The sequence below is a fragment of the Erithacus rubecula genome (genome assembly GCF_903797595.1).
Source record: "Erithacus rubecula genome assembly, chromosome: 4".
In the NCBI taxonomy this organism is placed as follows: domain Eukaryota; kingdom Metazoa; phylum Chordata; class Aves; order Passeriformes; family Muscicapidae; genus Erithacus; species Erithacus rubecula.
The window spans coordinates 43,724,523-43,742,060 of NC_136686.1; the positions used below are offsets into that span (position 1 = coordinate 43,724,523).

General features: G+C 35.6%; 1 protein-coding gene across 2 annotated transcripts in view; it reads right to left on the reverse strand.

The window, feature by feature from the left end:
- DOCK4 (dedicator of cytokinesis 4) overlaps positions 1-17,538 on the reverse strand; it is a 221,593-nt gene that overhangs the window by 76,535 nt on the left and 127,520 nt on the right. For both annotated transcript variants that reach the window (XM_079303581.1, XM_079303580.1), the window contains exons 14-17: positions 6,636-6,760; positions 5,056-5,218; positions 4,429-4,535; positions 3,695-3,851 (exon numbers count right to left, since the gene is read on the reverse strand). In XM_079303581.1, the coding sequence (XP_079159707.1) occupies positions 3,695-3,851; positions 4,429-4,535; positions 5,056-5,218; positions 6,636-6,760 (552 nt within the window). The remainder of the gene's footprint in view (positions 1-3,694; positions 3,852-4,428; positions 4,536-5,055; positions 5,219-6,635; positions 6,761-17,538) is intronic.

Sequence of the window (17,538 nt, forward strand, 5' to 3'; positions counted from 1 at the left end):
TTTTCCTCTCAGTTCAGCATCTCTTTTGCTTTTTACCACAGATTGCTTTCACACTCAAGTAATACTCAAACAACACCCATCTTTTCATCATCTCTTTCCTGTTTTGCTCCAGGAAGTTCCTCTATCCCACAAAAAATGAAGTAATAATCTTCACTTTATTAACATTAAATAAATATCCACTTATATTCAAATTTTGCCATAGGTGTCAATGGCAAACAATCAACAAAAGATTCCATAAATATTTTGCTGCTTAATTGCTTTTGATGGACACAAATTGTTTTGATACATTTATGTGTTACATTTTTGTTTCGCTTCAAGCTGTGCTGGCAAAAGAATAAAGAGTTGCACTGAGTGACAGAGTCCCACACATGCATCAGAGACACATCCCAAAGATCAAGAACAAATGATAGGTCCTATTATTCTTTCTGTCAGGAATTTTTAAGAAAATAAGATTTACAAATCCAGTGAACTGCATTTGTCTTTTGGGTAATTAAATGTACTTCTAAACTTTAAGCCTCAGCTCAAGCTGATGAGTAGCAAGAGTAGCTGAAGCTGTCAGTTCAGAGCAGGAAAAACACTTCTTTAACAGGTTTGCTGGAGGAACTTGGTAGAAAATAGTTGACACTCAATATTAGGGATTTGTTGGGGGATTTAAAAAGAAAAAGAAAGCAAATCTAAGACACTCACTTCAAAGGACTTATTTCAAGGGAAGTGCTAAGGAGGAAAGACATTCTAAGATAACATTAGTGAATAGTCCAAGCATAAATGACATGAATAGAAAATCTGACATGTGAATCACAAGGGGAACGGATAGCACTGTGTCATGTAGTAAGAAACATGAGAATACAAAACTGTCCCCAGAAATAGGCCCACTAGGAAATCATGGTTTTGGAAAAGGGAAAAAGTTGGCGATGATTAATTTTGCTGAAGAATAAAAATATTTCCAATGCATTACCTTCAAGGCCTGTATATTTAAAGTTATCCCCACCAAATAAAACACATCCCTCCTCAAAGCATGTAATCTAAATCCAAAGAGTTAGGTTTAATAGAAGGTTTAGAATCATGAGTTTAAGGAAGTGGTTTTTCTCTCTCTCATATAAATCCTGAGACATCAGAAATCAGTTGTTATGATACTTCTACACTTCAGGAGGAAAAGACTGAATTTCAAAACTGACAGTCAGCATGTCTCTTCCAACAGGCTGCTTCTGTGGTCACCAACACTTCCTCCAAATGAGGGTTACTCAGAAAGCTTCCCAGTGCTACTTTTGTTGTAGTGATTCACTGGTTTGTTTTTTAAATGCAGCTATAAGGATTACCTCTGCCATGCTCCATGGTGTGCTGCTCTGCTGCTGACCAGCGATGCACTGATCAGTGCTGAGAAATGAGTGGATGCCAACAGCTAAAATATCCAGACTTACTGGAAGGATCCTGACTCCCTTGCAGCCAGTGATCCCTATATTACATCAAAAACTAAGACTTGTTTGGTAACTACTCAGTAGAAAAATAGTGTGTTCTCTCATTCTTTTGAGGTTTTACAAGTAATGGAAAATATTCACTCTTCTAAGAATATAATAGAAAAAAAACTAATATACTTTTTGATAGTATTAACTGATTCACTATCCAGGATCAAGGAGAAAAGTAAGGGAAACTAACTAGTAGAAAGATTAGATAAGGACCCATTCCTAGCCATGATGAATGCACAGACTCCTCTGGTTAGAAGGTCTCTAAAAACTGTTGGAAATAATCCTAATAACCTCTCCAAAGTACCCAGGGTAAGGAAGTTATGGATCCCAACAACTAGGAGTCAGCCTCGATCCCCCAGTCCCCATAATTTTAATATGCATGAGAGCTGATGGCATGTGGGAATAATCAATGAGAGAATGACAGCTGAGTAAAATGTCTCAGCAAGTGAGTAAAGCTGCAGCCTGATTCAGTCACACCCTTTACAAGTCTGGGTTTGGGGTCCTTTCCCACCCCATCACCAGACAACACAATAATTTTCAATTTATTTTCAGACTGAATATTGTTGTTTGTAAACAACAGGTGAATCTCTGAGACATTCAGAAAAATCTCCAGACTTAAAAACAAATTAAAAAATAATGAACCATTTTCAAAAATATCAATACAAATGTTTACCAAAAAAATTAAATAGAGAGATATTTTTAATCCTGTATTTTTTAATACATAAGCCACATTCTCTCAGGGATAACTGAAGTAATGCTCACATGACCAAATATCCACATGCTTTGCTCTATGTTCATTTTCTGAGCATGCAATAGATTTTGGCAAATTTTTGTTTAAAAGAATGGGGATTTGGAAACTCACCAAGATGAACTTCCCAAAGAAGATCCTTGGAGAAAATATGAGCCTGTCTATTGAAAATATTTCCACCCTCTGAAGTACTGCTGAAATAATTGTTAACTCTTTCAGAGCTGAAAAGGGGATCAATATTATTCAGATATTCTACACCCTCTTACTCAGAATATGGTTAAAAAAAAAGAAGGAGGAAATTTTATGCCCTATGTCACACAGCTATTTACATTAAGTACAAAATAACTCCTGTTCCATAAACAAAAAGTAGTATTAGAACCCCAGACAACAGGGCAACTATTTATCAGCGAGACACTTAAGTTCCAGGCAGCACTTATATGAATGTGTAAGTACCAGTAGATTCATGTAATTTCCTTAATCTAGGCCTTCAACTGAAGCAAATTTAGTCTCTGACACCCTATTAGCAACCTTTGGGAATATCCTCCTTTGAGTAACTTTGATTTTTAAGGTAATTTCTATGACAATACCAAATGGGTGTGCGCAAGGAAACAAGCCACTTACTGTTTGCACACAGTTCTATTTTCTACACTCGCTATTAAAGGGTGAAAATTAAGAGCACAGTTTCAATTAAAAAAGCTGCTCTAGGTTTTGTTAAACATCTGTAATAAATCTGCAAGCAGTTAGCAATCTTATCATACACAGAAGATGGGTAAAGTCACAGATACACACAAAAGAGATCAAAGTAATAACATAAAATTGTGGTTCTATCAAAGATTGGCCAGAAATATATTACCAAGCAAATACACAATATTTAGAAATTTTTGGATAACTGTTCCACAGTTTTTTATTTTAAATACAGGTAGTCCAGTTATGACAGGTAAACATGAACCTCAAGAATTTTATACATAACACTGGCTAAGAACTTTACCCAGAGCACTGGTAGAGAGTGTAAACACACATATTTAAATTCACTGCTCCTTATAGCCAGTGTATAAGACTGTTTTAAGTAGCAGTAAATGTTTGTTGCTTTGAAGAGAAACAAAAAAGCAATATATGCCTAATTAGAAACAAACTGCTACAGCCTAAAGCTGACAATAAGTACTTCATAAAAACTCTACAACAAACAGATTAAGCGGTTTTATAAAGCAGCTGGGTTTTGATAGTTGATTCCAGAAGTGCTGCATTTGATTCCAATATCATAGTCATCTAAAAAGCATTCTTGAACTACTTAAAAACAGTGGTTTATCATGATCCATTTGTTTCCATCTGGATATAAAAAAAAACTATGAAGAAAACCAGTTCATAAAACAGAGAGAAAGAAATCAAGCTATTTCTGAGTACATCCATGCTTGCTTGGCATGGAAAAGACTAGATATCATACTCATTTCAACTCATCATGTTTTAAATAATCAACATACCCTACCATTTTGTGTGAGTTTAGTGGAGCAGAGAAAGGATGTAATCCAGAAGGACTCTTTAGTGGTTTTTACTGCTTGGCTGTTGTTTCCTAGTGATATTCCCTTTGAAAAGGGGAGTTTGAGGTAGCGACCAGAATCCTGAAGGTTTGCATTTTCTTCACACTGTGAAAAAAAAACAAAAAGCCAGTTAAAATAACTATGCTGCACAAAACAATTGACCAAATCTCTAAATTATATGAATCATCATTTCTCTGTCAGAAACTGAAGAATTTCCACTATGCCTGTTGCAACTTTGGTTTTAGAATATGGCATCATATATTGACATTGAAATTTAACAGATTTAAGCAGATAACATTAAAAGAATAGCTACAAATTTTCATGGTGAAATCTAAACTTTATGTGGGAGCACAAAAAATCCTCTGAACAAAGTGACAACTCTTATATGTGGAATGAGAATTGCACAAATTTAAAATAACTTACCTTTGTGATATTCATTATAACACAATGTGATATAATAGTAAATCTTAGGAAAAACCAGTGCACTGCAACACATACCCAGATTCCATTGTACTTTATATCAAGAAAGTGAATATTAAACAATCAGCAATGAATATTTTAATGGTGACAAGATTATCACTCATTTGATAACCAATACAGACTTTCTCAGCTTAATGTCTCTGGGCATTCAAAGTAGGTTCCAGTGGAATCATTACAGCTAATGACTGCTAATTCAAATTACCTTGTGTACAATTAGCTCATGGGTGCCATCTGGCAAAGTCCTCCCATTTTCCTGCATCAGGGGCACGAAAGAAAAGCCAAACAACTTCTTCTCACCCTTTTCTTTTGCTGAAATGCATATATAATTAGCAACACTTAAAGATAATAGTATATTTTTTAGACAAAATAAATGTATACAATGCAACATAACAAAGCGTGCTGGAGCTGCAGCTAGGCAGATGAAGATGATCTTGAATTGCTGTTCCAACTTGCACATTATCTCCTGTAATGTTCTTTTTTTAATCTCACTTTAAATCAGAAGGGAGTATTCTGAAACAATTTAGTATTTATTGTCAACAAGTACCATAAGCCACCAAATATGCAATATCAGCTACATATAGAAGTTTATCCTCTGTGAAACCTGTCTTCCGTACCTTGGAATGCAGAAAGTGGCATCAGTCAGCAATTTTTACCTCAAAATCATCTCTAAAATGTTTCATATTTTAAGAAATTTAGAATTTTGCATGCAAAAAAAAAGCATTACAGAGAAAGTTCATGCAGCTGTCTTTTCCTTGAGGTGTTATGGAAACTCATGTGCTGACTGCAGCCATAAGAGGGAGGACTAGCAGAAGTCATGAGCACCACTTACTGGAACAGTGCCGGAATTCACAGCGGATGTGAGCTCCTCTGAACTTATCCACAGGAATAGGAAGCTTCAGCAGCTCAGCCCATCTGGGGCCATTGTTATGATAAAGCACAAAAGAATGGTACTCACTGGCTGGTGGCTCTCCAGAGCCAAATGAGATAAAATCCTAATGAAGAAAAAACACGATTGAGGATGGAATAGTTCACTGGTGAAATGCCATCAAGGACTGCTCTTTCAAGGCAAATTATTCAATGTTTATATTCATATCATAAGTGCCAAATGTGGTACAACATTCAGTATTTTATAACCCTAAAAAACAGCCCCACTTTTTTTATATTTGCAATCAGAAAATTAGAAATGGCAAGAGTCATTCACATGATTGAGAATCGAGGTGTTTAATGGGGTGTACTGGGTCATCAGGGAGGCTTAAACAACGCGCATGTTGTGGAGTCCCATGACACAACATGGTCCTGCCAATGTTAAGCCTCAGCAACAAAGAATGGAACTGAGACCAGAACAGCCCAGGACCAAGATCTTCAGTCATCTGAAACAAGCCTGTAAACCTGGCATTATCAGTGATACGTCCCAGCATTAGAAAAGAAATGTGGGTTCTGTGATTGGGGGAAGCAAAGGCTAGCACAGCTGCCTTTACAACACACATGATGGACTCTCCATAGCAAGGCAGACAATTGGAATTGTCTGAAATCCTGACTTGGGGATATTCATTAATTCTCTGTGGGAAAGGCAAGGTGCAGCTTTTGCAATTATAATCTCAATATCTTTTTTTTTGTTCAATATATAGACACACACACTTATGTGTATCTATATTGCATGTCCTGGATCTATATGCACAATTTCACTTCAGATACACAAACATGCAATTTGAACCAAGCTATTTGTGTAGCCTTTCTTCATTGTATCACCCCACAGCCCATAAAATCATGCAGAACACATGAAAATACTACTTTGAAATTTAAAACAAAACAAAAATGATACAAATATATGTGAAGGAAAGTTTGAATGTGAACAGAAATGTTTTTGGTACAGAAAAATTTTGAGAAACAGTCATCTATTAATAATTAAAATTTAAACCATCACCAGCAGCACACAATAAAATTTGAAGATGAGAAGGAACATTATTTGATTTTTTTTTACTGATACATGGTGCTGACTTTTGAAGTGACAATCTCTGATTTATTAAAATCAGACAAAAATTAAAAATTATTAAGACAAGTGTTCTGTGTAACATAAAAATTTGCATATTTCTAAGAAGAATTCTTAGGAAATACAAAATTCTCCCAAACTTGATCTTGCTTCAACATTTTCCAGCACCCTTAATGGAATCATTAGTTATGTGGTTGGCAATTTTATGTGTTTATCCCAATCATGTAATTCATCACAGAAATAAAACAAACATATTAAGGTTTTATATAGACACATTATTAATGTTTTAAGCAAAGTGGAAACACTTTGAATACCTAGAGACAGCAACAGATAAACATTCAATCAGTGCCACAAAAGAAGTCTTATATATGAAAAAGTATATCAAAGTTGACTACAGCAAGGAAAGAAAACAAGGATACCTTTAAAATTTGACCACTGCTGTCGACCACATGCATTGTCACTTCCACATTTCTGGCCACACTTTTCCCTCCTTTCTCAAATTCTCCTCTTTCTACAGTGATATATAAATCATTCCTCATTTCACCTATCAAAAAACCAAACAAAACAATGTGTCCAAAAGTCAGTCCAACCTGCTTATTTTTGCTTTTAGCATTTAAGTAGATTTTCATTTTATGTTACAAAGGATAGTGTTATGCTCACAATTTATCAGCTTTTTTTTTAAACAGTAATTGTTTTCATAAACCAAAAAGCAAAAGATCTTCATCTCTCTCAAAACCCAAAGATTATCTGCCATACTCAACCAATTCTAGGGGCTTCTACTCATCTGTTAGGTCTTTACGTAGTCCCCTGTAGCTATACTGAAGCTAGTGTCCAGCTCCACCTCATTTAATTCTTCTTCTAATCTAAGGCAATATTAAAGTACTTTCTTTCACCTGTAATCATTGCAGTTCTCTGCTTAACTGATTACAAAAATCTCAAAAGGAAGCACATTATTTTGCAAAAGGAAAAGCCAAGAGGTTGGTGTTCTTTGTACTAGATGGGCAGTCTTCCCAGATTGTGAGCATTCCAACCTATAATCTAAAATATCTCAATATATTTTACATTAATAGGGTGTTCCAAAACTTATGAGGAAAAAGTTTGCTTATTTAGCTTATTTTTTGCTTGTTGGAAAGGTTTCTGAGAACTTGGACTATTTACCAGGACATTTAAACTACAAATTCAATACAGACACTACCTAAGTACCACATAGTATGTACAAGTACTGCTAGCATATTTAAATTGAAATTCTTTGCACAGTCACACAGTATCATGCTAAGCAGTCTGTCAGAACATAAACAGATTATATGGACAAGATCAATAGTAATTCTATTTTAGTTTCAGTTGACACAAATTGCTAAGTTTGATAAAAAGAGGAGAGAGTGGTTGCAGTGGAGACAGGACAGGTGGAAAAGCAGTGCTGGTGGTGACTGAAGTGCTGGAGTAGGAACCCCCTGTTCTGTTTAAAGATGCTGAATCTATTTCTGAAGAGTGTAAACTAATCCAGCTCTTGACAAACATTATCTGAATTACTCAGAAGCAATTGGAGACTTTCCTTGTGAAAGGCAGAACAATGAAGGGTAAACAGCATCATAATTAGGATAATTTTCTAAAATTCTTATTTAATGACTTGAAAACTTTGAAACAGAAATTGAGAATATATGCTTTCATCTAGAGAAATTCAAGTTTAGTAAAAAGGGAGTATCTTTTAATAAGGCAGATTTTCACTCAGCACTGCTGAAAGTGTGATAGTTTTATATATTTATAGGTGTGCCACTCAGAAAGTAACCATGAGATTGCACTTGTACTTGCATTGTGGGTAAAATTAATTATATGTAACATAAATAATAAATGCATCTTCAATTTCTAGCTTCATTTTAATTTGCAAGTAGAATTTGACTTGCTTGAACTTTCCATAATACTCATGTTTCACATTGCTTGCATTTTACTGGCTGCAACTCTCCAGGGATTTTTAAGTAACAGAAACAACAATATTGCCATAGTCATCTAATTTTTTACAATACTACATTACTGGATGCAAAATAATTAAATTACTCCTTCCGAGCATAATCTAAATTATAAAAAAAAGTCAAAGAAGAAACTGTCATTTCACAAATCCCTCAAGACCCATGCCCATAAACAAGGGGGGAAATCTGCTATTGTATTACCTTATTTTCAGTTACCTGCTGAAACAATCAGGGCAGAGGCCAGAATACAGCCAGACAGAACCACCAGAACAAATATTAGACACTAATTACTTAAGAGTGCCTGAAGTCAAGGATGAAAGAGCTGAATTACTAGTAAGTGTGTGCAACCACCAGATCAGTCTCTGATTCCTGGTGGTAAACTGGTTTAAAACAAGCAAAAGGTGATGGTTATTCAGGTGATGGACAGCAAGACTTGTAAGCAAAAACACCAAACACAAAAGCAATCTCTAAACAAAGCTCAAACACAAACCCAAAGCTTTCCAAAGGATGTTATGAATGCTAGTAACTGTAAAAGGATGAAAGGAAAGGATGGAGAGATTGTGGAAAAAAAGATCAGCTACAGGATATGAAACAGGCAACCACAAAGATGCAGGAAATCCCCTGAGTTGAAAATAGCTGGAGGCTGGGAGAGCATCAGGGGGTAATTACCATACATGCATATTGCATACTCAGCTTTTACTTTTCCTTAGGATCTCCTTACTACAAAGGTCCTCAGCTAGATGGACCCTTGATCTGAATTTGTAAAGCTGCTCTTATTGTTTATTCAAGTAACAAAATTAGATTGTGATTGCTTTTACATTGCAGTACTATTTCATTTGAAAAATTTCTTAAGTTAAAATGGTATGGTTACCAAACAGCTTGCAGCATGTTGGGCTCTTGTTTAGCATATGCATATACTGGGCTTGGTTCTAGTTAGTGCTGCCTGTTGGTCCCTTTCATGCATTTAACATTAAAAAAAATGATTGAAATAGTTTGGAAAATTAATTTTTAAACAAAAAGTAAACTCTGGACTATGTATCAAGTATACAATCTGTAACAGGTGGACACAATATCAGCTTCCTTTCCTCAAAGTATGTGGCATATCTGGCATTTCATATTATCTACAGAAATGTAGGGTTCAATGTAAACTTGCCTCCTGTCTGGAGGCACACAGATATTTCACTAATGATTTCAAACACAGTCATTGCCTGCAACCAAAGTATAAGAAAACCAATTACACTGAACTTGCACAGTCCAGCTGTGAGTCCTGAGATGTTAAGAGCTTTACATCATGTTCCTGACTAATCTTTAGTACAGTATTTGTATAAACATATTACAAGTATAAGGTCAGAAAACCAAAAAATCAGCAGGTTTATAAATATCAAGCACAAAGCCTTATCAGAAAACAGCTGCTGGTAAAAAACAAGATGGATAGTAAATGTCACTCTGGAAAGAAAATTAGAATTAAAACCTAGAAAAATATATTTGGATACCAAATTTTTAAACTATTTCACTATCTATATAATGGCCTGGAGATATCCTAATCACTTTTACTTTCTCATTGCAAAAATGGCATTTTAAAATTTTCCTTAATAGAAGTTCTTGCTCTAAAAATTGAGATTGTCTGTTTAAACTAAGTTTTGTGTCCCCACTTCCCATTAAAAAAATAATTCCAAACCCTCTATAAAACATTCAAACATCAGCAAATTGCTGAATCTATCTATATGCCTTTAACTGATCTTTTTTTTATTTATGGTAACTATAATTACCCATTTAATTATAAGAATATGAGTAAGCCTTCCATGGGGTCTTTGCCTTCACCAGTACGTCAGACAGATTAAATCAACTTCTTTTCACTAAGGTGGTCAATTACAACCATAAGTAGCACTGAAAGGTCAAGTCTTGCTGAATATCAGAGTTAAGAGGTAGACTTTGGTGAGGACAAATTGTATCTTCAGCTAAACTATCTGCATGACTCAAATAAATCTTATAGGTGTATGTGCACTGAGACTTTTTACAGTGCTACATTTCACCAAATGAGGGGAATCAACACAGAAATAGGAAGGGCACATTTCAAATAGCACAGTACATGTGATTGTAATTACTGGTTGAAAACATACCTACAGAATTAAATCTCTATCAGACAAGAGGTTTCAGATGTGATTAAAACAGCAACACACAAAATCCAGCCCAATTCTGTGTTCTGTCTCCTCCAAGCTTGTTTCCAATTGCTGTTTTCAGCACTAAGTTTGGCACAGGAATAAGCAACTGAAAAGAGTATCAAAAATTGTGCTCAGCTTTTGAACAAACCTACCTCTACCTATAATGAGTGGTATGAAAGACCTAGACCACTTGTTTCAGCATTTGTTTCAAAAGAAAAGGCAGCTCATCTCTTCCTGTTCTGATGGAGCATTTCCATTCCCTGGCCCCTGTTATGACAGGTCACTTTCAGCTTTCTGAATTTAGGGCATCCAGACTGTGACCAAACATGCAGAGAGCAACATCCAGTTAGTAACATTCTTAGCCAGAGTCAAACCCCACTGTAAATCAGCTTTGTCTAGGACTGTCAGTTTTCTGGGTACAAATGACAATCAAATAGTGAATCACGCACATTTTAAAATCATTAAACATTTTCTGTGAAGCTAAACCACCTAGGTCTCCTTAGCTGATAACCTACATGTTTAGAAGTATATTGGACTTCTGAGTCATCAGAAGTCAGAGAAAAGCAAATTAAAGAAGTCATGTGTTGCATTTCTGTGTTATCTGAACGATTTCACTGCTTAAAAAGCTGTTGATCTTGGTAAAGCTACTTTCTAGACACTATTTCAAGAAAAAATGTTAACATGTTACAACCAGCATAGGTAAGATTGTTGTACATTGGGTGTGAGATGGTAAACAACAAAAAAGAAATAAAAAAGTTGGCATTGGTCCCTATGAGAGTTGGAAGCAAGAAGCAGTTTCTTGGAAAAAACAACTGCGAGGATCAAAGAGTGTATCTAGGGAAGCTGTTTGTTCTTCTGACAATCATGCAATTGAATGTGTTGAAAAAGGTATATGCTGTCCTAATTATGTGAAGAAACCCAATAAACAAAACACTTTGGGACTTCTTAGTTAGCACCCTATGATTTCACCTTTTCACCAAAAGTAGGCTGATGAAATCCTACAAGAGCTTAGAATATTAAGTGAGGGTTAAAGCCATATGAAAACTGAAACTCCACAGAATTTAACAACAAAGGTCAAGCTGAATACAGACATAACTTTTTAATGTACCACAAACTTTCAGTGCACATTCTGCATGGACAGTCACTCTGGTATGTAATTTAATTGTAAATGAAAGGTGTTGAATTTAAATATCTGGGTTGCTAAACAGAAATGTGCATTGGCAATACTTTCCTCTTCATATGGTCTTGCCAATACATTGCAGCTTTGATCTGACAAAAATATCTTGAAAGCACTTTCCATGGGCTAGGAGAAGAAAAATTCCATACCCTTCTTGTCCCAGCTGTAGGCACTTACCAGGTACATTATAGCTCAAGAATTCTGACCTATGAAGAAGCAAAAGCTTCATGACTAAAATCCAGCTAGCAATGAATTGCACAAGAGCAGGATGGGAGCAAGAGATAGAGACAGGATCAGTATCAATTACATGCAAAAGTCTAATATTAGGAACAGTAGGAAAGACCAATTAAAGTCAAAACCATCTACAAGAAGACGGCTGGAGGACACAGTTAATGGGGGTCAGCCTTCCTCAACCTGTCAACTATAAATTACAAATATTAAATAAGCAGTAAAGAGAAAAGAGCCAGGAGTAATTTCCAGGCTGGAGATGTGTGCTCAGAGTCCTATTATGTCCACTTCATTGTTTTATTATGGGATGGCTCTGCAGGCTCCCTTTTCTTCACAGGTTGGAGGCTCCATCATCACTATCAAGGACCTCTGTACAAGCACTGGTCTCCTGCTGCTCCCAAGCTGGACCTATGTGTAAACTGCCCCTAGCTTAGAGAGGCTTAACTGCTCCCACTGAACCTCAGGTGACAGGAAAAACAGGTAATAGTCACTAGTAAGGAGAAGGTCAGATCACTATAAGTGTCAGGAGAATTTTTGTATGAATTTATCATTTCTACTGTTATATTTAGAAAAACATTTGCACATAACTTAAGCATCAAAGCAATGATCTTTCATCACAAAATTGTTTTTAAACTTACACTGACAAAGCTGTGAGTTGCAACAGCAACACATATATTATAACAAGACTTTTCTTGCATTTCAAACATATTTAGAACTTCAGAGTCTCTTGTAGCATATTAATATGAAACAAGGTTTTCAAGCAGAAGATACCTATCAAAGATCAAAGGTAGTGTCTTTGTTAGAAACAAGAGTTTAGTTTGCCAGTAATCCTAAAAAAGCTTTCTAGTGAAATAAATTTCAATTTGATTGTTTAGTAGGTTAACAAAACACAGCATGACTGTATTTGAACAAGAATCTCTGAGAGTTACTGCTGTACTGACAACAGCCACAAATTTAAATATAAGTACACAGAACTCACTAGGAGCCTTTGTTTGGAACTGCTATTTTGAAAGTTTTGCTCAGAATTGCAGGTCCTTTAGAACCAGGAATTGCAAAAGAGCAAAAAACGTAATTTTGTTTAGAGGAAGTTCCTGTTCATTTACATTTTTGTAAAATACAAGCTAATGAGTGGTTTTATACTCTAAACACATCTTGAGCAGCTACTAAAAAAATTGCAGTTGTGGAGACTGTCGACCTCTGGACGTGGCACGGGAAAAATGGTATTAACCCAGAATGTAAATCTTGTGGATGAAAAGACATTTTAGAGAAAAGATCCTTAGAATACTTTGTAGAATATGAAAAGAGCTGTGTAGAACTGCCAGTGGGAGGATCATAAAATACAAAAAAATAAAAAGGAAAAAAGCAGAAGGTGATTTTGACTTCTAAGTTGAAGAAAGGGTTGAGGAAGCTTAATAAAGCTTTGCTTCTTGTGAATCCCCATCTAGCAGTTGAACTTTGATGACTTCATAGTCCGACTTCCATGCAATGAGCTGGGACATCTTCAACTAAAGCAGGATACTCTGAGCCCTGTCCAATCTATCCTTGAATGTTACCAGGGATGGGACATCTGCACTCTCTCTGGGCAACCTGTGTTGGTGTTTCTACCCTTTAAAAAAAAACTGGTGCAATGTTTCCTTTTTTAGAGTCACTGGGTATTCCACATGACTGCCAGAACTTTTCAAATATCATGGAGAGTGGCTTGGCAACTACATCAATTCCCTCAGGAGCCTGGGATGCATCTTGCCAGGTCACACAGACTTAGGCACCTTCAGATTCCTCAGGTGGTTAATGCTTTCCTACAGTGGGAGGAACTTTGCTCCCTTCAGTCCCTGCCTTGAGGTCCCCTGATTTGAGAGGTTGAGAAGAGAGACTAAGAGTGAAGACTGAGGCAAAAATATTGTTGAGTATCTCAGCCTTTTCTTCTCATGTCTTGAGAGCAGTTTATCAGTCATATTCATCACAAGGTGTCTGCTTACAGAAGTCCTTATTTTTCTTTGCATTCCCTTGTTGATTTCAGCTCCAGCTTTGCCTTGGCCTTCCTGACCCCATTACTACTCAACTGGGCAGCATCCCAATATTCTTCCCAGGATACCTGTTCTGACTTTCACTGCTTCTGCATTTCCCTTCTGTCCTTTATTTTGACCAGCATGTCTTCACTCAACTATTCTGTTCCCCTGCCCTCCCTTCCTGATTTCTTACACATTTAATTTAAAAACAAAAATTAATTTAAAAATTTCAAGTTAAACAATCTAGGATCATTTGTGGAAACTGTATTACAGAAGGATATTATCTGAGAGAAGGGCATTCTTAAGGACAGCAGCTCAGGAAAACACACAGGCATGCTGCACTTCACAAAGAATTTTATCACTGTAGAAAATGAAATCCCATTACTGAAACAATTTCTTTTTTGTTTTGCACTTTAGAAGATACTGAAAGACTGACTGGCTGCTTATCAGGGAATATATTCAGCTCTTTAAAAAGGGGGGCAAATCTCATTGACATGCTTGAAGCTGCCAGTGAACATGTTTGAGTTTTAAAGACTCTGACAACCACCACTCAGCTGTCTGTTCAGAGCTTTTTCCCCACAGAGCATACTTTCACTTTTCCATTGCTGAGGCAAAAAACAACCACACAAATTTTGCACATGTTCACAATATTTATAAGTAATATACACACGTGACCCAAGAATCAGAAAACATTTTACTTGGTGCTAAAATATACACGTAGAGACTGGGACCTTCTGGGTGATACTTGACAAAAAATTATTTGGGGCAGGTTGTATGTCTGTATTTAAGTATATCACAGGGGGTGGGCAGAAAAATTTTAGGCACTTTCTACTATTTATATACTAGCAGCTAATTTATATATTATGACTGGTATTCTTGTTTATGTATGGGAAACTTAAAACAACTCTGCATACATTAGGATTTTGGGAGCATTGGTCACTTTGGTAACATCACTGCCTTTTTATTATAGGATTAAGTAGATTTGGGCATTTAAATTGGAGATGAATGAACTGCTTTTTTTAGTACTTTCCTCAATTACTTTACTTTCATTTGTTAATAAAACATCATCTGAATTTTCAGCTTTACTGGAAAAACATTCAACAAGCCCTAAGACACATTCACAAGAAAGCAACTGATTAAGCAAATAAAATGCCCTTTACAAGGAATTTTCAAATAAATACTTTCAGATTTCAAATGGATTGTACATCTACCACTAAATAGTCAATTGTTCTGCAACTTTTTTTTCTTCCTTTTAACAATGAGATGGAAAATGAGTTGTTTCGAACAAGAGAGGAATAAAAGATTTGCAAACTTTTTTTCAACACAAAACTTTGACCCATTGACTTTGTTTAGCTTCAAAATAAAGAAAATATTTCCATTATAATTTTGAAAGATGGTTTATTTTTACAGAGGTAAAGCACTCACTTGTTGGTTTGCCAGTGTTCCTCACTGGCAAAGAAAAAAGAAAAAAGAAAAATTTCCAAGCCATAACTATCCTTGCATACACTTCCCATGCATCACTGCTACATATTCTGTACTCAGTAGAAAGGCAGCTTATTCTGCAGAAAACACTTTCACCCATTCTACATTTCCAGAGATTTTAAATTAAGGCAAGTACAGTTAAATCCTGGCTTGTCTTCCCTTTCCACAGTTCTATTCTGTTTTTTCCTTCACTTGCTAATGAACCAAAAATATTAAGACAGAGGAGATGGAAAGGAGAAGGAAAACAATACACAAGTTCCTTGCACTTGCCTAACCAAATATGTTGTATCTTTCTTTTCTCTGGTGACTTGCACAAATGTTAATTTCTTCAATAGATAGGATTAAAGTTTTTAAAATAGAATTTGTAAAGCAGAGGTTACTCCCCCTAGAGTACTACAGTTTAGTGAAAGCCAAAATGCAGGATGTGTCTTTACTCCACTATACTGTTTAAACATATCTTGTGTAACTAATATATCCAGGAAGTTAAATTTAAACTGTTTATACTTCATATAGCATAAAGGAACTCAGAAAAACTCATTCCACTGCTCAAGGGAGAAAAGTGTTCAAGTGTCAGACACAGATTGCTTCTCCAAGAATCAACAACTTTTTACTAACTCCAAGCTCACTGGCAGATACAGACACTTACCATGATGAAGCCAATATATTCCAGAGCTTTCTTTACATTTTTGCTCTTCAGAATATTTTTCTATGCTTTGAAAGAATGAATGTCTCTAGTCAAAAATCACATAATTGAAAATGAATGTTATCACAAAGATAGCATTTTGTGAGATCATTTGCATAAGAAGAAATATATTCTACTTCTAGTTTTATTTTTAAAAGTTTCTGAAAACAGCAAGAAAGGTTAGTGAGTGTGTACTCACACATGAAAAGACCTTTTAATAATTCAGATGAAGACATGATTAGTACATTAGCTTTGAAGGGCAGGATCTGATGAGATTTAACTGTACAGCAAAAGGACATCTAATGAAGTTAAAAGGTGACAAATGTAAAGCAACGCAGATGTCATGGTAAAAAATTTAGCTACTTCTCCTAAATTGAGCATATGGAAGCTTTATTCAAGAATCTTAAAAGTTCATCAAATATCCTGGGCACTTCATTCTAACTGCTAAATGAGCAGAAATTGTAAAAAAGAAAAAGACAACATTGAAACAAAATGCAACTTTTAATCTTGGAAAATTAAGTTTGAAAGAATTAAAATTCCACTACAAAAATGAATAGTGCAGCAACATGTAGAGTCTTGAGCAACGCTATTTGTCAAAATTCATCACCAAATTAGAAAAGAGCCACAAAATTCCAAGTTAAGTCAGGACTGACTAGTTCAGCTCTAGATACTAGTAAAGATACTACGCTAAGCTTATGTACAAAGTAAACAGTGGTCAATGTAAAACTGTTATAGTGATTCTTTATTCTTTAACTTCTTCTAATATCATAAGAGTTTAACAATTTGGATGGGCAGGAAGAAATACTAACTCTTATCCTTAAATCAAAGCATATGGTGATCAGATAACAGCAGTGGTAATGGGACCAGTTCAGATCATAAGCTGAAAAAAATGTTGGCTATAACTAACTGATATCCACCTGTCTTTTGAGAGAAAGTCTTTTGAAATGTCACCCAACAGGCCAGTTGTTTACACACCAAAGTATATTTTATGGACAAACACATTTTGAGCTGCTGTCCTCAATAATTCACAGATCCTTTCAAGATCAAATTCCTAGCAGTTTTAAGTAAGAATTATCTTGTCATTTTACTATAGACAAAGCTTCATAGAGGAAGTTTGTAGGCAAAATTCCAGGACTGTAAGGCTTGGACCTCCCTGAATTGCTCAGTGAAAAAAGTATTCTACAGGAAGATGATGAGATTACTGTATGTGCTAATGTCTCACACTGAATGGATTTTGTCTTCGAATGTACCAAGCAATTAAGACAACAACTACCAGTAAACTACCAGTAATAGACTTAGCACTGTAAAGAACAGAATAGCTTAAATGAAATAAAGCAGATGCAGCTCTGATCTGGAATGCTCAACAAAGGAAGATGTGCACCCATAGGTATGCTTACCACACAAAAGTTTAGTCTGTTTACAACTGGGAGGCACAGTGGGCATCTAGGGAAGCCACTTAAGTCCTCATTTATACAAACAGCTGTGCTAGGGTTTATTCCAATTCTAAAAACTCCAGGCAACACATATTAGAGTTTATTTAGGCTTATTTACAGAATTAGGTATTTTTCACAAAGAACATGCACTGAAGGCATGCACTGTCTAAGTCAAATTTGGAAAGAGA